Source organism: Neofelis nebulosa, chromosome 4 (assembly GCF_028018385.1).
Source record: "Neofelis nebulosa isolate mNeoNeb1 chromosome 4, mNeoNeb1.pri, whole genome shotgun sequence".
NCBI lineage: Eukaryota > Metazoa > Chordata > Mammalia > Carnivora > Felidae > Neofelis > Neofelis nebulosa.
Window position 1 is genome coordinate 3367343 of NC_080785.1, and position 21176 is coordinate 3388518.

Here is a 21176-nt window from a genome sequence, read left to right on the forward strand (position 1 = left end):
GCCCACCTGAGCTCTGCTGTGGGCTGTGGAGACGCTGTGCTTGGAGGTGTGCAGATCTGACTTCTCCATTAAAAATACTTCTGTCCGTGGTAGACACCTTCTATGCTGGGCACATTGGCATCTGAGATTTGCCACACCCGAGACATCAGCAGCCGCAGACAGCAGGACAGGCAGGCAGGGGGTTTATCTTTATGGAGCATCTCACATCCACGTGCTCGTAAATAATAACACGTATTAGGTGTTAGCTTTCTCACGTGGTGCTACCTTATTCTGCCTCTGCTTTCATGGAAACATTCATTTAATAGGCATTCATGATAATCCTTTGAGGAAGGTACAAAGATACGTGACTTACGCAAGGCACCTGGTGGCTGAGGGGGCAGAGTGGGGACTCAAACTCAGGCCCGCTGGGCTGGTAAGTCCGTACTCTGAGGAAGGCCCTGCACAGAGCCAGCTACGCTAAGGGCTGCTGGCTGGAGCAGCTGACACCAAGGTGATGGTCGGCTCATAACCCGAGCAGCGATTCAAGGCTATTTGCATATGCAAAAAATAGAATGTAAAAAGTACCACAAGAGGCATGTGGTTGGGGGGTTGGATTTGGAGCCCCTTACTGGCTGTGTGACCTCAGGAGAGTCCCTGCAGGTTGGTAAGGCCAACTTTCCACAGCTGTGACTAATGTAGTGCTTTCTTCACGGGCTTCATACGGGGATTCAGTGAGTTTCTTCATGGGGCACGGCATGCAGGAGGCACCCAGTGGAAGTCAGACATTCCTGTCTTATTCCTTCAGTGGGTAACCCCGACTCGCATTGACCGGGGGGGGGGGGTCCTGGGCAGCTGCGATCCTGCAGCCTTCCACTCCAGGTAAGAGGGTCGCCCATGTCCCCAGTGTTACCCTCACTTCCTTCATCTCTAGGGATAAACAGTGAAACTTATAATTAAAATGAGGTTCACGGTTACTGTGGTTCTTGGATCATCAGGTTGTCGTATCTGTGGAGAGATGTTTGAAATCCCGATGACCGACCGTGAAGGAGGGGAGACCAGCTGACTTCCTTGGGAAGCTGACATCCTCCAGACGGTTTCTAGAATGCCTGTGTCTGAATTTGCCTGTGTCTGAGGCAGCACCATGAGGACAGGGGAGAATCACGTGTATGGGAGACATGCTGGCAGGAGGTAGGATGGGATCTGAGGGGCACAGAGGTGCTCAGACCAGCCCGGTGGGCAAGAAGGCCCTGGACAGCCAGCGGATGTAGACTGGCCGTCTCAGTCTCCCCCACATGCCTGACATCACGGTTCCCTGCTGTGGACCAACATCCAGAATCTGGAAACCTGAAGGCGTCTGTTCACAGATGAGGACAGTGTGGACAGAACGAACCTCATCTGTACCTATGTCACAGTCGAATGAGTAGTGAACAGGTGTAGCTTTTCTCTACTGGTAACACTTACATGCTATCCAAGTCAGGGTCATTAATACTTTATGGGGCTGGAGACTAGGGCTAGGCAGGAAAAATGCTCATTTTTGTTACACTGAACACTGAGTGCATTAAGCTTACATTTTAGATATTTTCCTCATTACTTCCATGCTATATTTTCCCTTAGAAGTCACAGATGAAGTGGAACATAATTTTTTTAAAATATTTAATTTCTACAAGTGTTCATGAGGTGTGATTTTTTTAAAAAGTTTGTTTACTTATTTTGAGAGAGAGAGAGTGCAGGCAGGGTAGGAGCAGAGAGAGAGGGAGAGAGAGAGAGAGAGAGAGAGAGAGAGAGAGGGAGAGAGAATACCAAGCAGGCTCTGTACTGTCAGCACAGAGCCCAATGCGGGGCTTGAACTCATGAAACCATGAGATCGTGACCTGAGCTGAAATCAGATGCTTAACCCCCTGAGCCACCCGGACGCCCCTCATGAAGCGTGATTTTTATCAAGTCAGAAGACTGTGGTGCTGTCTCTGTGGCAGGTGCCAGGGAAGAGTGAGGGATGGGAATCCAGCTTGGGATTCTAAAGGAAGAGAGAAGGTTGCTGAAGACATGTTCATGTCTATACAGATATCCTTTCCAGGTTGATTTGGAACTATGTAAAGATATTATAGATAATAATTTACGAGCAGAGAGTTTCATAGTTTTCAAAACTGATGTTGGGGAAAAGTTAGCTACACATTGATGCTCCTGACTCTTCACAATGCTGGATGAAGAAGTGAGGGAGCACCTGCTGTGTTTCCTGTTTGGGGAAATCACAAGGTAAAGTGACAGTGGGTTTACCAGTGGTACTTCCCGGCGTGGGTGCTGTGCTGAGAACGGCATCAGCTTTTACTCAATTTCCTTTATGACCTTAGGGACCATGGATTGCTGCTGTCCTTGCTTTGCAGACAAGAAAAACAGAGGCACAAGGAGTTAAACACTCATCCAGGTTCACGGAGCTTCTAAGTGGTGAAGCCAGTGTTCAAATGCAGGCACAGTCACCGCAAAAAAACCCGCTCTTAACCACAGCTCCGCTACCCTCACGGGATGGCTTTGTAAAGCCGGTCACAAGCATGTGGCAGTTTACAGACGGAGATTTCCTGGTCTAACCAAAGATGTCCCATCATGAAGACCAGAGAAGTAACCGACACTAAGTCCAAAGAACTACACATCTATGGCTTGAAGAATAACACAACAGACTTGAACACAATTCCAAGTCCATTGAATGAATGGCCATGTAACTTATTTTAAAACGATCAGTCCAGTTGGAATGACGCCTGATGGGTGCATAAATTCACTTCGATCTACTACTGGGGTGGTTTGCTGGCACCTGAAGTGCCCTAACCAGGTACTTCAGAGACAGTTCATAATAAGGAATCTGGTCAAGAATCTGCTCATTGGAGTGGCCCCAGAAGCACTGCAAAATATCATTATCTAAATGTAGGTCAGGAAGTCGAAACAATAGCTTAAGAGGCATTGGAAACACCTTCTTACCGATAAAAAGATGTTGTGTGATACATTCCCCCAGCTACTTTTCACAGTCCAAGGCCAGGGCCATGCGCTAGACTGACTGTCATGGCGGTCCCAATTGGCTCCGGGCGGGCGCTGGACACACTGAACATCGACACAGAATGCAGCAGACATTCTGGCTCACCAGGTATTTAATAAACCGTGAGTTTCAACTGACGTCATGGCGCATGCTCCAAGGTAAATATTACTTGATGGCTTCGTTTTGCTTTCATAGAACTGAGAAAGTGAGGCGCGATCTGGATGAACAAGGAAGAGACCTTCTCCTATGGAAAGTGCACACCGTCAAAATCACCCCACGGATCTCCATACGTGCCCTTGTCACAATGACGTCTGTTCCCACGAAAGCCATTCCCCTGTTGACATCCTGCCTCTTCGAGTAATAAAAACCGTAAGACATGGAACTACACCAAAAACATGAATCATTAAACTCTGATTTATCCATCTGGGGCCCACAGGACCTTTTGTTGATTTCTCTCAGAGCACCTCACTGAGATAAAAAGCTGCCAGGACATGAGTGCCGACCCCATAAAGGATGGTCTAGGAAACAGTGTCAAGACCTACAAAACAGGTCTGAGTCTTGTCCTAGATTTGCAGTCTCCAGACACAAGTTTCACTATGGCAGGTGAGGACCACGTGACCAGGCTTGGGCATTAAATGGGCAGCACTGAATGAGCCAGCCTAGCAAAGCTCTAGCCTTGTTTCACAGCAAGCCTGACCACAGTGTGAACAGTGTTTCTAGAGCATTCCAAGCTCGAACTTGGGATGTACTCTGGGAAGGGAGCCTCTTTGGCCAGCCTGGCCACATGCCCCTCTCCTCGACACCAGCCCCCGTGTGGACACTAGCCGTCAGCACAGGGCTCAGTGGAGAGGGATCCAAGGGCTCCCCGGTAGGTGGATAAAGGACAGAGTGCCATGAGGACCGTGACTCTGGGGAGGAGGCGGTGCCTGGGAACCACAGAAGCTATAGGAAATGGGAGGACAGGGGACAACAGGGAGCACCGGGCATGGGCACAGGGAAGGTGTGGCTGTCTGCATGGGCTTTTCCCTCTGGTCACTGTCGCTTAAGCACTGCCTGGCACATGAGTCCTAAAACCAAGCAAGAGGAGTGGGCACAAGGGAAGCTGGCTGAGGGCTTATTAAACACTCTTCCCGCTCATTGCACGGGGCCAGGCTGCCCGGCCAAGCAGGGTCCTCGGATCTGACCACATCTTCCAAGTACCTTTGGGCTCTGGACTAGTTCAGATGAAAACTCAGACCTGGGATTTCATCCATACCAAACCACATATTAAATAAATACCCTTCAGGCCACTTTCTCAACTCTGCCTACCATTCCAGCCCAGTGATTCCAGCCTGTGCCCCAAGTTCACTGCTCCCTCTCATGCCCACCGCTGTCTCAGAGGGGTTGAGGAGACAAGGACTTCTCTATGGGGGGAAGACTTGGTTCTCAGATGACCCCAACACATCCTAGCTTCCCGATGGGGTATAAGCCATTTCATGATAAGGACATAGCACTGACTGACGGTGTTATTTTGGAGTATGCGTATGACCACTGTGGCAGTAGGGGTGTGGATGTCTCGCAGTTCAGGGGAAACGTAATGACTTAAAGTCCCGTTATTGGGAAATCACATGCCCAAAGTTCTGGGCTGCACCACCATACCACACACGTCTGCTGGTGACGGCGGAAGTGAAGACAGTGTTAACAATAATATGGACTTGCCTGAAAGTGTGACTTCTTCACAGGTCCCTGGACTGGAGTTCTCAGAAAGGTCCAGTGAGATCTTAATTTCCGTTTCTAGATAACCAACGTTACTAAACCTTAAGGCGGCCGTAGGGCACTATCGAGCCATTTTCAATCTTATGTTAAAATCAAAATTCTGTGTGACTGCACGGCATTTGCCCAGAACAACAAAACACAGGTTGCATTTCGCTGATCAAAACTAGTCTGTGGCCGCCATGGGCTGAGGACTCCAGTGAGTCAAGGGGGCACACGGTGCCGAGTTCCTAGCGTGAAGGTTGCTTCAGTCAACTGGCCCAGACCTTCCATGGAGAGAGTGCACACCTTCGGACAAGCAGTGCAGTCTCCTGGCAGCCCTCATGTCTCCCGCCTCGTCTCTCTCCCTCAGCCGTCAATATCCTGAAATGTCCAATGTGTTTAAGACTCCTCTCGGGACACAAAGCGAATCAAATCGATACTGCATTTTGCTGCCAACAAGCCCACAGACTGTAAGGTTGCTTCCCACAGACACAGCCTAGATTCTTCTCAGAGCTAATGTCGCCAGGCACGTCAGGCCCTCTGCAGACACTATTTTAGGGTGTGTCCCCCCCGCCTGTATATGTTTTTATTTTATTTTTTTTAAAGGAAGCATCCAGAAGTGAAACAGTTAAGTCACAGATTTAGAAAAAGGACAGTCTTGAAAGTTTACCCATTATTCAAACTTGAACCAAGATTCCCCGGGGCTCTCAGGCCCCCACACGTCAGAAACGCAAGCATCAGCACATAGAACCTTCCAGGGAACAACACTAAGTAGCTTAAGCTGCCACATCAGCTGTGATTGATTTAAAATATTTGGGGCTCTGTTATCACACCAACACAATTTCGTGTAAATGCCTTGAAGAAAAATTTCCTTTCAATGGATTTGCTAAAGCAAAAGCTTAACTTGAATTGCCAAGCAATGAGCTTTTTATTTTATTAGGAAGATACTAAAAAAGATATTTTAAATCTTCTGGTTATGGATTTTTTTTTTTAAAGGAGATTAGTCCTGAGCCATGTAGGCTCTTATAGCCAGGACTCCAGGACCTTTTCTTTTTGGGGCACCTCTGGGTTGCTACTGCACTGACCTCTCTGGACCTTGGGGCCTGACACTCATGGGGCAGGTTGTGCACACAAAACATACCTATAGTGGGCACTGGCTCCCTCTTCATTCCAGTGACACCCTCATGTGAGGTGGCCAAGGATGACGTGACAATAAAACCTCAAGGTTTCCTCTCCCGGGGCCCAGGAAGCAACTCAAAAGCCAGAATCCTGAGTGCAATCTGGAACACTCTGAGCCTCACCATCCACATTAGAGTGAACCATCCCAGAGGGATGACTGCACTGGGGAGGACAGCCTCGATGGGCACCCACGTTCTGGCATGCCGGCTGGAAAACAGGCTGCACAGAAATCAGGATGGTCATGGCCTCGAGAAAGGAGATGTGGGTGGAGAGGATGGACCACTCGGGGGAGAACATTCTGGAAGGATGGAATTCTCCATGTCTTGACCAGGGTGCATAGTATATACATCTGTCAAACTCATCTAAGCGTGTCCTTATGATTGTGCATTTTGTTGTATACAACGTATATCTCAGCTTATTTTAAAAAATGTTTATTTATTTATTTATTTTGAGAGACAGCGTGGATGTCTGCATGAGTGGGGGAGGGGCAGAGAGAGAATCCCAATCAGGCTCCGTGCTGTCAGCACAGAGCCCTATGTAGGGCTCAATCCCATGACTGTGAGATCATGACCTGAGCTGAAATCAAGAGTCAGACACTGAACTGGCTGAGCTACCCAGGTGCCCCTTAATTTTTTTTTTTTTAACTTAGAAATCAAGTCTTAGAACTTTATGCTTCAGAGAGCTCAGTGAGATTACGATGAGTGACATGAAGCTTACATATCCAGCTGCTTTCTGCTCCAGGGTGCGTAAAGCCTCGCAGTACAGGATCCTGGCTTGAGTAGTGCATAGCACTGAGGAAAAATGGTATTTCCTGGGCTTCGTAATGCCCAGGGCATCCCTTGATCACCCCTTGACCCAGCCTAGCATGGTGAATTGTCACTGTGACCACATGGTCTCAGGCAGGTAGGCTCAGAACACATAGCTGTTCATCAGCCCAATGCCAGTGCGTAAGCATCCAGATCCATACCTGGATTTATGGAAAGGGAATTGTCCTGGACTTGAACGGTGATACTCCCCGGTACCTGTTCCTTAACTTTGTGTGAACCTGGGCTGATCACTTAAGCTCTCCTTACATCATGTGGGAAGTGTGAATGATACGGCTCCCATCAGAATGTTGTTGTGAGGGCACAATGGGCTGAATGTTTGCGTCCCCTGAAACTCACGTTGAAGCCTAAATCCCCAGCATGATGGTGTTGGGAGGTGGGGCCTTCGAGAGGTGATGAGGTCATGAGGGGGGAGCCCCCCTGATGGGATTAGGGCCCTTCTAAGGGGATGAGGAGACCACATCTGTCTGTTCCCCTCTCTCTGCCATGTGTGGGCACAGTGAGAAGACAGCATCTATGAGTGCGGAGGGGGCTCTTCATCAGACACCAGATTGGCCGGCACCCTGATCCTGGACTTCCAGCCTCCAGAACGGTGAGAAACATGCTTGTTGTTCACACCCACCCCCATCCACAGTGTTCTGCAGCCCGAGCTGAGACAGACAGGTGGTTAAGTGAGGTAACAGGTAAGAAAGTGCTCAGAACAGTGACCAGAACGTACTAGCAATCGATACATAATCGTTGTTGTTACGACGAAAGTCTCATTAGCACGGAGACGGACTATAAATGTTTAAGAAGAGCTTCCCGCTCAGATTTTTAGTTATTTAATAATGCATTCAGTTGGAGTCCTCTGGCGCCAGAAGAAAACCAGTGGTGGGAAATGTCCAACAAGGTGGATGCACTCAGAACAGCAAACCACCTGCACTGGCTTCTCTGGAAAGCTTCACCCGTTACTTCTTTTCCAGCTTTCCCTCCCCAGGCAAGACAAGGCATCCCACCGCTTGGGAGGGGGTCCAGAAACCTTTGCATTTGCACACCTCCCAGGAGAGTGCCCCCTTCCCCTTCGGCGAGGAGCTTGGGTTCTGGAAAGCCCTCCACACCTGGCTACCAGGTGAGGGCTCAACCCTGACAGCATGATGCTCCCTGAAGCTCCAACACTGTCTTTTTAATTTAGCAGAACTTTAAGAAACTGGACGCTAATTTTCAGCTGAAGTGGAAGGAAACCACCACCCCCCCACCAGCATAGCAGGAGCGGGACCCCAGACCCCCACGTCTGCCCCACCCGGTGCGACTCACCTTCGTACAGCCAGTCACTGAGACCGTTGTAGATCACGCCTTCCTTCCCAGTAGACACCACACGAATGGCCTGCTTCCCGACGTGTGCGCAGTAGTAGATGTTGTTTTCAAAGATAAATATCTAATTGGGAAGAGAGAAAACACAGTGTTAACCAATGAAGTGGTTATAAATAGGGTACTCGTAAGAAATCAGAAGTTGGGGATGTGGTCTGCATCTGCCTGGTGCATTTATTTGATGGGACAAAGGCAGCGTCAGGATCAGGTAGGGCTCACGCATGTATCATGTGCATTTCTGGTTAATCAGAGACTCCAGACTTCACACAGTTCGCCCTATGCCATCTTTAGGTACGTTCATCCTGTGCCATCACTTTCCACAGTGTGAACAGTTTGTGGTCTGATACTTTAGGCACTTGCACGTCAAATGTGTTGACTATTTCAGCTATTGTATTTTTCCTAGCAATTAAGATCGGTGAGCTGAAAAACTGGAAATCTGGCATTTATTCATTCACTATTCATTAAAAAATTATTTAGTGGTGCCTTTTCTGTGCCAATCACAGGAGGCGCGGTGATTAATCGGGTGGGATGTAGAATGGCTTTTATTCTACTTAGAGTCTGGTAAAGAAGACAAACTTTACCAGGAAAATGTTCTGAGGGTGCAGGTGCAGCTCTGGGGACGTGTAACAGGAATCCCTAACTTAGGCCAAAGGATTCACTGAGAAAGTGATGGGCAAAACATTTTTTATCGCAGAAAAATACATCTAACACAAAATTTGCCACCATGACTGTGTTTGAGTGTCCGGTCCTGTGGCATTAAGTACATTCACACTGTCGTGCCTCCATCGCCACCACCATTTCCAGAACTTTCCATCTTCCCAAACTGAAACTCTGTCCCCATGAAACCCTAGTCCCCATCCCTCCCCAGCCCCCCATACCCCGTTCCACGTCTGTCTCCACTAATCTGGAGACTCTAAGCACCGCACGTAAATGGAATCATACAATATCTGTCTTTCACTCAGCACAGAGTCCTCAAGGGCTACGGCAAGTGATAGGGTTTCGAGAAAGTGCTGCTCACGCTGAGGCCTCAGTGAAGACAGCACAGAGATGAGAAGCTGGTTACAGAGAAGAAACAGTGTGAAAGCAGAGACAAAGTGGGCACAGGGTATTGGTGGAGGTGAACAGAGGCTCCTGCAGGCTGTCCTGTCAGGGGCATGGTGGCGGCGGGGGGGTGGCCAGGGGAGGGCAGGTGCCCCACCAGCAGCAGGAAGTCCTTGATGGTGGCCTGAGAAGGGGAGCATCACAGTCAGATGAGAGTTTTCTGGCGACGAGAAGGAAGCGAGACTGTGAATGGGGGACAGTGTGGCTGGCCTGGTCATCTGAGGGTGCTGACAAGGGGACAGTGGGGGACACCAGCCAGGAGACAGCCGCTGACGGCATTGAGTGAACCAAGGTCTAGGCGAAGGGGTGACACGAAGCAAAGTTGTTCCTGACCCGCTGGGTGGTGGTGACCCAGTTGCGGAGAAGAGGATGGTCTGGGTCTGTGGTTCCTGAATGCTGATGGCCCCCAAGAATGATCCAGAGAGCTCTTAGAAACCCCACTGCCTAGTCCATCAGCCCAGCCCACTATCAGTATCGAGGGCTGAGAGCCAGGCATCAGGATTTTTAGAAAACATCCCACTTGATTCCAACCTGCAGCCAAATTTACGACCTGTGACCCCAGAGAAACCTAAGGTCTCTTAAGGTAACGACTTGCAGACAAAGCATTTGCGCTCTCCGAGGTGCTGACCGGCTCTGCCCTGTGTTTGTGTAGGAATCCCCGCTTCTGTGCCTGAAAGGCTTTGGACACACTGGTAGCAACTGGCCAAGTGCCGACTTCTACAGATGGACCAGGAACGGGACTCAAATCTGGTGCTTTTCTTTTCTTTGTTTTATTTTTTCTTTTATATTTTAGAGACGGGGGAGGGGCAGAAAGAGAGGAAAGAATGAATCTAAAGCAGGCTTCGTGCTCGGTGCAGAGCCTGATGCGCGCCTCAATGCCACAACCCTGGGATCATGACCTGAGCTGAAATCAAGAGTTGGATGCTCAACCAACTGAGCCACCCAGGCTCAGGCTTTTAACGAAATTCTAGAAAAACATACTGTCAGTGTCATTTAAGAGACCACAGAGAGAGGGTATTTTGCAGAGTACAGGAAAGGGTGGAAATACTAATTTTTTTATTGAAAATGCAAAAAAAGGCAATTTCCCCAGATGGTCCTCACTGACGGTAGATCTGAAAGGACCACCAAGTGTTAGTTTTCTGCTCTGGGCTCCTGGCGCTTACAGCATTCACTTCATCCCGAAACGAGTTGGAAAACTTCCAGACACAAGTATACATCCTAATTTAACTTCAGTAGCTGTTCTTATGAGTTTGCCTAAGGGTAAGATGTATTACTAGATTTTAACTTCTTTTATGTATTCTAAGCCTATAATAAATTTTTGAATTAAATCAGACTGCAGCCAATTAATATTTTGGGTGAGTAAAATTTGCTGTGATAGATGTTAAAACTTTTATCACCTTGGTTTTACTTTTAATGGAAGGAAATGAAAGGAAACAAGTTGTACCTAAGAGTGCGTTTTGCTTGGGAGACGTTTTACCTTTTCCTTCAGATGTTCCAGTGGAGCTCGGCTCAGAGGCGAGGAACGCGGTGTGGCTCTGTGAATGGTGGCACGGGGAGGGTAGGTGTTGGGGAGAGTGGCTGAGTTCTCCACTCTCCATGTTCTGTTCAGCACCCCGGCCATCACCTCGGGTCCTGATGCCCACGGGAGCACCTCACCTTCCTGGCCTGCGACCCCCACAGTCCCTGGCCTGGCCCCCGCGGTGTGAACACAGCCACTCCCCTCTTGCCGGGGGGTTTCTCACAACCTAGCCTGAGGTGGGTGGTGCCTCCCTGGCACATCCACTGGGAACAGGTGTTCCTGCTCCTGTCACCCCCTCCCCAAGTTCACCTCCTACTTGGCCCTCCTGATCAGTCTTTCCTAAAATACCACCTTTATCATGGCATTCTGTTACACAAAACCTGAAATGGCCTTCTGTTAACTATGGAATAGAGTTGAGGCATCTGGTCTGGGGTTCAAGACCCGACTGTCTCCCTTGGCCTCTCTCCCCTGCAGGATTTATGGTGGTCCGACAACATGCAGGGGCGCGAGGGTGAGAGGCAGTCCATGGGGCCTCCCGTTTGCAGACGGGAGTCCAGATTCTACAGTGCTCAGTCTGCTCCAGGCCCCACAAGGGCGTCCGGAGCACAGGCTGTGGGAGCAGAGGATGTGCCAAGTGACCTGGGCCCATTGCTGGCTTCCGTGTGCCTCAGTTTCTCCTGTCACTAGAGATGGTAACAACCTAGTCTCAGGTGGACAAGAAGAGTGAGTTGGCAAATTGAAAGCAATGCCTGGCACAAAGGATGGGCTCGCTAGCACATCTGCTACTGCTGTTGTATAATGTTGTTGTGCGATGATGACCACCGTCATCATTACAAAAACCCATTCTGTCTGGGGGGATGAGGAGAGGCTTCACGGGGGAGGTGACATCTGAGCTAGACCCTCAAGGATAAATGCTTTTAATTTTGATCAAGTCCAATTTACCTATTTTTTTTTCCTCTCATAGCTTGTGCTTTTTGTGCTCCATCTAAGAATCCTTTGCCAAAACCAAGGTCATGAGCATTTACCCCCCTGTTTTCTTCTAAGGTTTTACAGTTTTCGCTCTTAGTTTTGGGTCTATGATTCATTTTGAATTGTTTTTTGCAAATGTTGGCCATGCATTTTCAAATGCTTTATAAACATTAATTCAGTTGAAAAAATAATGCTATAGACAGGCATGAGCCTTGTTTTGAGGATGCAAACACGAGCACGGGGAGGGTAAGTAACTTGACCAATGTCTTGTTGACCAGGGGTCAGCAGGGGTTCAAACCAGGTGGTGTCAGGGTCGCGAAACGCCATGCCCAAGGTCACCAGGGAATCCGAGGAGGAGTCAGGATTGGAACCCAAACAGGTCTGTGCTCTCAGCAGCTACAGCACACTGCCTCTTTATAGCGACTTGTTAAATAAACAAAAGGTGTGATCTCTAACCAGAAATGAACCAGAGACCACGGACACCTGTCTGAGCCACAGCGTCTCCTCACTCTCCCTCCAGCCACTTCTTCAGGCAGAAGAACATGACTGGATGGCATACAGGTCACAGTGTCACTGTCACCAGGATTTTGCCAGCAGATACAGCAGCCATCACAGGGTGTTCCCTTACCTGGGTTTATTCAGGGGAGCCTGGGTCTAGTGCTGCATGACCCACTGGGCTATGCCAGCCTCAAGGCCCTGCTGGCTCCTAAATCCTATCAGCCAAGGCTCTAGAATCGGTTCCAGTGAAGGGGCCGCCCACCTCTATAGCCTTCCCCGCTGTGGACACCTGGTTGGCGGCCGGGTCCGTACCCCACAGCTGCTCCGGGACCAGAGGCCACTCGAGTTTAGTCAGTGAAAAGGCTGCTGAGCCAGCCAAGCCCGCCCTCACCACCGCAGCCCTGCAATCCCAGGCACGGAACTCTGCCCTTGAGTCTTTCTTCCAGAAAGTGTTAGAAAATATCCTCCAAAGTGGTGCGCCTGGGTGGCTCAGTCGGTTAAGCGTCCGACTTCAGCTCAGGTCATGATCTCACAGTCCGTGAGTTCAAGCCCCACGTCAGGCTCTGTGCTGACAGCTCGGAGTCTGGAGCCTGCTTGGGATCCTGTGTCTCCCTCTCTCTCTGCCCCCTGCCCTGCTCACACTCTGTCTCTGTCTCTCAAAAAGTGAATAAACGCTAAACAAAATTTTAGAAAATATCCCCCAAAGTAATGAGATGTACACAAAGCACAGGACGGTGACAAAGCATGTTCTGTGGTCCTTGCGTGGTGGTTTCCAAGCACCACAAGTGGCCGCCGGGGACACGGGGTTTTCTGGTGGGACAGAAGACAGTCCCCACGTCCTGCACACTGGTGATCCTGATGCCCTCCTCAATACCTTCTCTGTCCTCCTCACCTGGAGCTGTTTCCTCTGCTGTCTGCCCAAGTCCCGGTCACCCTGGGAGGCTCTGCTGGGCTCCACCCTCTCAGAAGCCCCTGCGTCGCTGTCCTCACTGTCCTGCCTCTGCTCACCGACACGCACGTGGCTGCATGTGGAGAGGGTTTTAAAGAGGGAGCGTGAAGGTCAGGCAGAGAGGATGAGGGAGGTTAGAAGTGGGGCAGGATGGTCACATCCCACGGGCCAGCGGCAGCGCTTCCGGTGGATGCCGGCATGAGAGGAAGCTCTTTTCAGAAGTGACCAATCAGCAGAGACTTGAGGAGAGTTCGTTTCCGGCTCCTGCCCGGACTTGGCCACAGCAGCTGGTGGAGATGCTGACAGAGGAGCGGCCACGGGCCCTGGGGACACAGGGGAGGCGCCCCCAGAGGGATGCGGCCCTGGCTGTCCCTCCTAAAGACTCGCTGACCTCAGCAGCAGAGGCCGTGAAGAAAGGGCCATCAGTGCGCGTCTCGGGCGCAAGCTGGTGAGAGCCTCCCTCAATGGCAGGTGCTGCAGCGGAAAGACTGATGTCAAGTTTTCCCTCCTTGTGCACATGACCTGAGCAGACAGGGACAGCGGGCTACACACCCTTCGTACCCCATGTTTCTCCTCTTGGTTCATCGGTCTTCTCAGCTGACAAGACTCCAGTTGACAGAACTGGGCCTGAGTGCTGTCTCCTCAGCACCCCTGCTGCCCTTCCCTCCACTCTGGGGGCCACGTTACTCTGTGTGTGATCAAACACGATTATCTTTTTTGATGAAATAAATTTAAACTAATTTCACGAGAACTTGCAGGGTGGAAGTTTTGCTGGCATCCTGGCCCGCACAGCTCACCTGGGAGCCCCAGATTCCAAGCGCATCACCATGCTTCTAGAGAGGGTGGGGAGCGGTCCAGACGACGCCCAACAGACGAGATCTAGCCCGGGGTGGGAGGAGGCCATCACTCCCTAATTCACAACCAAAAAAGGAAACTTTTGGAAAGCAGAATTTGTGGAATATTTCAAGATCAAAGGCAAGGAAACTAAAAAGTCCAGAGATGTTAAAGAAGAAGAAGAAGAAGAAGAAGAAGAAGAAGAAGAAGGAGGAGGAGGAGGAGGAGGAGAAGGAGCCAGGGGATTTTCTGGATGGAGCAGAAACGCAGACAGAAGGCCTTTAACAGAAGAGGCCCGAACTCCGTGGCAGAGGACAAGGGCAGCAGCCTGGGGCACATCCCTGTTTATGGAGGAGGTAGAGGGCAGAGAGGCCCCCGAGCTTTCATGTGATGGGAATATCCACGCTGGGGTCCCCCTATCTCACAGGCTGCAGGGCGCCATCGGGAGGGGCCGTCGGGTCCCAAACGGTCTCGTAATTCACATCAACATCGCCCTCCATCCACATCACGGTGGTGAGTGCTCCAAAGAGAAGGCCGAGCAGGTGTACTGGGGCTCTTCCTCCTCGTTGGAAGACCATATTAACACCGGCTTTAACACACATCAGCTGACCAGATCCTTCTTTCCATATGGTGTCGTTCTACTGTTCCTCCCTCCCCCGCGCCCGCAGGATGAAGCATCCAGCATCTCTTCCCATCCAAACCTCCTCTTGCCAGGCCCCCCTCTCTGCTGTTCCCAAATCAGCCCCGCTCATTCCTGCTGGGTAAGGCTCACAGCACCTGCCGGGACCCCCTCCCAGCCCGGCCAGATCCCCCTCTATCCCCAGGCGCAGCAGAAGCTTCTCCCCTACGTTCCTGGGCTCACCCCGCCCTCAGGACTTTGCTGGCACTTTCTGGTCCATTTTGCCTCTGCTGCCACACAGAGCTGTCTCCCCTTCAGCATCCACGGGTCCTTCTCCACAGTCCCCGTGAGAGTCCAGTAGGGCAGGGATGCGCGTCCCCAACCCTGCTTCTCCCTCAGCATCCGTAACAGGACCGTGCGTCCAGCCCTACTCCACAAGTACATGGATTCGTTTTCAAACACCTAGTTGGCAAAAGTATTTCTTCTATGGATTTACTTTCGCTTCATCTTGATTCACGGAGACCAATTCCTTCCCTCGTTTCTGGGCATTTTGGTTCTTTCTGCTATCCTTGCAGTAGAAGGTGCGAGCCATACATACAGAGATTTCAGCACATCCCTTGCCCCCAAACACATTCTGATTTTAAATAGAGATTTCATGAAATACAAACCAAACAGACTGAAAATATAAAGTATATTTCAGTATTCTTTTATAAAACACATATTTTTATTAGTGTGACTTAAAAAGTTTTTTAATATTTATTTTTGAGAGAGAGAGAGAGAGAGAGAGAGAGAGAGAAAGAGAATGAGTGGGGAAGTGGCAGACAGAGAGGGAGACACAGAATCCAAAGCAGGCTCCAGGCTCTGAGCTGTCAGCACAGAGCCTGACGCAGGGCTCAAACCCACAGACCACGATATCATGACCTGAGCCAAAGGTGGATGCTTGACCGACTGAGCCACCCTGGTGCCCCTAATCTGAGTTTTTAATAAGCACTTTTGACTTATTATGGTTTATATACTCATGGTTTCAGTAATTTTTTAAGTTTATTTATTTATTTTTGAGAAAGAGAGTGAGTGTGGGGGTGGGGAGGGGCACAGAGAGGGGAAGAAAGAGTATCCCAATCAGGCTTCATGCTGTCAACGCAGAGCCCAACATGGGGCTCAATCTCACGAACATGATATCGTGACCTGAGCTGAGATCAAGAGTTGGACACTTAACAGATTGAGCCACCTAGGCATCCTATGGTAACAATAAATTCTTTACGAGTTCAATTAATTGGAAATCTCTGGAGGAATGTGAACTTTCAGTTAAACAAGTTTTCAGGGTGAATTCTCTAATTAAAGATCTTTCTGATTTCAATGTTTAGAGAAATATTTCCATATTTTCCTACTTTTGGGATATATTAGATAGAATGAGGTATACAGCATGGAATTGGTGTTGAGTAGGGACCTTGAGTTGCCTAAGCTTATTGGCATAAATATGTATTCTCATTGCCTAGAACTGTTGCTGTAGTTGTAGACGAATGGATTGGGTTGAACCTATACCTGTCCTCAGAGTTGTTTTCCCTGATGCTGTTGGTACAACCTTTTTCCACGTAAGTAGTACAGAGAAAAACCAATATTTAGTGTATGAGTTAGCTGGGTTTAGACTAATTGAATCTTTGACTTGTTTTGGAATCTGAAAACCTAATAAAACTTCAGCTGACTTGGTAGAAATCAACATTTGTCTGTGTGAGTGTGTGTATTAAGTGCTAATTGATACCCTCAGTATTTCTAAACCGGATTCGCAGGAGAGGACAATACAACACATCTCCACACGTTCGAGGGGTGGTTACAATAAAGCTCAAAGTGACATCCATGGCTAAAGAGGGAGCTAATTATCTCAGGAACCAAGGATGAGATAATTACTGTAATTGGGTGCAACTTAGCTCTTAGTTCTGGAAAATCAAGGCCAATAGGGAAGCATATCGAACAGCTCAGTGCTTGGCAAAAAGATAGCAACACAGGTCAGGGCAGAATGAAGAAGAGGAGAGAACATAGGGCTTGAAGCAGAAATCTAAATTCTAGCTGAGACTGCCATCCGGCCAGCTTCGCATGGGCCACCTGCTGAGCCTCACGTCCTTCACCGTAAATGCGAGGGTCTCTATGATTTCCTCTATCTTCTACATTGTTCAACAATGCTCAACGTTCACAGTGAGGCCAGCATGTTACTATCAAGGGGAACATGGACTCTCCATTTAGCAGTTGAAAAACCTCAATTATGATACTCTCCTAGGTTTCTTTAACTGACATGGCATGGACTTCCTAATCTCAAGAAGTCATCCCGGTAACACTATTTACTGCTTCTTGCCTCGTTTCTAGTTCTCTTGAGTTTTCCTATTTCCTGAACAAACACAATTTTACTCATGTTTCCATAATAAATAAGGATGAAAGATCCCATTATATAGGGCATGAAATTTAATTCCTAGGGTGAAACACAGACCTGTTTGGATGGGGCACGGAGTTACTACCACCTACCACTGGTTCAGCAGTGATCATAAGGACGTTATGTATTTCTAAAGCAAACTAGGTAATCTTCACTGCAGGCCATTCTAACCCCACAGGACATACTGCACACAGTTAACTCACATTACTGGAACTACACACAAATAGAACACGTCACCAGAATGTGGAAATTCTGTCTCTAAATCTTGCAGCCCGGTCAACATATCTTTTAAGAGACTCTAGTAAATAAGCAAAATGCCGACCGGAGAGGCCAGTACGTCCCTGGGAGGCTGCCACTGGCCACATGCATGTTTCTATAGGGCTTTAATTTTGAGGTGTACCACAAAAGTAACCTCTGGTCCCTTGAATGGCTTCATCAACAGGTCCCGTAACAGCAAGTTAGAATCACCAACTTGTGGATTAAAAAACACTGTTCTGCATTTAGAACTTAATGGTGGTCTGCTCCACATAGAGCTTGATTTTCTGCTAACTTTGTTTCTATTTCCCTGGACAGCTGGTATGGGTAGACAGGGACTCTAAAGGTTTATGATACGTTGCATCTGGGCGAGGAGAACTGTATACACTGAGTGGAAGCCGTAGCCGTGACTTCCCGGGTGCGTGGCTCCAGAGGGGCATTGGGCAGGGCAGATGCCACACCCGCCTATGGGCTCCTGTCTACTGAGCTGTCCTCTGGCAGGGAGAACGGGGAGGTAGTGGCTGCTTACGGCTGTGGGGGCACTGCCGCATGCGATCCTGCAGGAGAGGAACCCCTAGTACCACCCGCTGGCCAACAGTTCCTGCCCGTAATCCTGAGGGTCAAGTGGATGACTACCACGGCCATTTGTGGACTTCCAAGTCAGAATATTTGCTCCATTGATACAAGACCCCCATGGGGGTCTCAGAGCAGCCCTAAGGCTCCTTGGGCATCCCGTCTTCCCAGGATGGTGGGCATTGCAAGTCTTTCCCGGAGTGAAGTTACTACGGAGTAATTACAAGAAAGGCTATGTGCCAGCACTAAAGGAGGGCACAATAAAACAGTGCTGGGTTTCTTTGAAGAGCAAACCGGCTGGCCGAGATCAAGCCATTTGTCTATGAGGGCAGCAAACCCCACAACCTCAGACCACACGTGTTCACCATTATCACAGCATATACAGAAAAAAGGAAAAATGTCACAATCCTACAACCCGCATGCATACACAAAATGACTATTAACATAAGCTTTGTTGTATTCGATTCCCTCCTAGATGTGTGTGCGCATGCCCGAAATCTAGTTTTTAATAAAACTAAGGTCATATAGCATGTGCAGTTAAGATTTATATCAATAATGCTTTTGTGTCACAGAGTATCCCTGACACGTGCCTTCTGGAGATTCACTAGGGGCAATGCCTTTATGGTCCTGTTGTCTGGCACAATTCTGTTTTTATTACAATAAAAATGCTACCACTGCATCTTTGTGGTAAAACCTTTGCTTATATCTCCACTATCTCCCTAGAATAAATTCCTATGAGTGGAAATCATGAATCACACTCACTGTGCAATTAAAAAAAAAACAGGTAAAGGACATGAATGGATGCATCACAGAACCACACAAAGTACTGGAAAATACAGAAGCGTTTGTACTCGCTCATAACAAATAGAAATCTTATCGCAGAGGGACTATTTTGTTTATCAAATTGTCAGAGACTGAACAACAATGCTAAGTATGCAGGGCGCTCTCTGGATGGGAACAGAGACTGAGAGAACATTTACAAAAAGCAGTCGGCAAAGCTCATCAAAGGAGACTTTTTTGTGTGTAGATTATGTGAGAGAGACTTGGAAATAAAGTATAATTGGCCCGTTCAAACCATATGCACTGGAAACTGATGACGGCAGGAAGCAGCTGCCTCTGAACCAGGATAACAACAAACACACTCACAGGTGCTGATGTGCCTTCCCCCCCACCCCCCGTCAACGACCCCAGGCTGCGGAGCCCTTCTCAAGGTCAGGAGCTGACCAGTCAGTCTGTAGATTAAATGAATTCTTTACTTGCTCTGGTTTGTTCCTGTCACTTGTATTTTGGCCATTCCTCTGCTCAACTGGGCAAGGAAGTGACCCTCCAGTCTCCTAGTTTATAACCCCCTCTGGAGAGTGGATGGGTGGAGGGATGCCAAGGCTGTTGGCCAATGGGAGGCTTTAAGACTCTTGGTAATTCAACCCTTCTGCGCTGCTGGAGGGATTGCAAGCTGGTGCAGCCGCTCTGGAAAACAGTGTGGAGGTTCCTCAAAAAATTAAAAATAGAATTACCCTACGACCCAGCAATTGCACCATTAGGTATTTATCCAAAGGATATAAAAATGCTGATTCAAAGGGGCACCTGCACCCCAATGATTATAGCAGCGCTATCGACAATAGCCAAAGTATGGAAAGAGCCCGAATGTCCATCGACTGGTGAATGGATAAAGAAGATGTAGTGTACACATATACAATGGAATACTACTCAGAGATCGAGAAGAATGAAATCTTGCCATTTGCAGCAATGTGGGTGGAACTGGAGGGTATTATGCTAAGCGAAATAAGTCAGGCAGAGAAAGACAAATACCGTATGCTTTCACTCATATGTGCAATTTAAGAAACAAAAACAGATGAACACGGGAGAAGAGAAGGAAAAATAAAATAAGATAAAAACAGAGAGGGAGGCAACCCATAAGAGACTCTTAAACACAGAGAACAGACTGAGGGTTGCTGGAGGGAGGGGGGGAGGGATGGGCTAGGTGGGTGATGGGCATTGAGGAGGGCACGTGTCGGGATGAGCGCTGGGGGTCGCACGTAAGGGGTGACCTTGGTTCTACTCCTGCAGCCAAGACTACACTGTATGTTAGCTAACCTGAATTTAAACAAATAAACATTTTTAAAAAGATTCTAGGTAATTCTTATTCAATTCAGGGGTGTCTCCATCACTTGACAAACACCCACTCAAGCATCTCCGATGCGCCAGGCTGGGCGCTAAACACGTGCGATACAGGACCACAGCTGATCTGTGCGGTGAACACAACTCTGTTTACCTGTGTGACCGCTTCGTATTTCCCAGTTAATTCATCAGCCTGAAATTCAGAGCACCTGGTTCTGGCCCAGGCGGCTGTGGGACATGGCGAGAATCATTTAACTGCTCTGCCTTTGGATTTCCCCACCCGCAAAACCCAGATAACCCCACCGGCCGCACCTGCAGGAGATAATTTAGGGGAGAAAACCTTGAAGGTCATGAAGCACGTTTAAAGGTAATGTATTATCAGTAGAACAAGCATCATCAGCCCAGCTGATCCTTCCTACGGACGGCACCGCTCTGATAACAGGGTCTCTGCAGGTTCTTACACACCGTCCCGCAAAAATCAGGGCCACACATTACATCCCACGTCCACTCGAGCAAATTAATACAGGACTTAATGCCACAGGGCAGAGTTCAGTGCCAGGAAAGAAAAAGTCTCGTAGATCGTCTAGGCTACCCTTCTTACCGGAAAGTACTCACATTTTTCACCCTTTCAAAATGTCAACCCAAATCAAGACGAAACATCATCAGAAACCCCACCGTAACGACCCTCCCGTCAAGCAGCCTTCAAACATCAAGGAGAAGCTTCCTTTTCAAAGTCACCCACCCAGAAAAATCCCTCAGTGTCTTATCACCTGCAGAAGACACATTTAACCTGGAGAGTTCGGACGTGTTGTTTTTTCAGAGCTGAGGGAGAGGTCTCAAAATCAAACGATGCTCCTGTGCATTTGACAGACCTCATTCAGGGTCCACCGTGACGCTACTGACCTCCACACGGGAACTAAAGAGTTTCACAGCTGACCAAACGGATGCGATGCTCCTAGCGGGTCCAGGAACACAGAGCAGCGGCCGTGAGTCTCTGAGGCTCCAGGGCCGCCCAGGGTGGCCTGGCTGGGCTTCCTGAAATTCCCGAGGCTGGGAAAGGGCAAAGCACCCAACATGGCCTGGGCAGTGGGCTCCTCAGAGGAAGACTGGAGTGGGGAAAGGAAGGGCGAGCGGAGGCTGGCCAGGTGGAGGAGGCGCAGAGCCTTGTGGGAGACAGAGGCATGTGGGGACGTCTGGTGATGCCCCCTAGCGGGAGGCTGGGGTGGCCGGTCAA

General features: G+C 49.1%; 1 protein-coding gene across 5 annotated transcripts in view; it reads right to left on the reverse strand.

Moving 5' to 3' along the window:
- The window catches only part of DPP6 (dipeptidyl peptidase like 6), a 953748-nt gene that overhangs the window by 124098 nt on the left and 808474 nt on the right, over positions 1 to 21176 (reverse strand). For all 5 annotated transcript variants that reach the window (XM_058723704.1, XM_058723702.1, XM_058723700.1 and 2 more), the window contains exon 8: positions 8032 to 8152. In XM_058723704.1, the coding sequence (XP_058579687.1) occupies positions 8032 to 8152 (121 nt within the window). The remainder of the gene's footprint in view (positions 1 to 8031; positions 8153 to 21176) is intronic.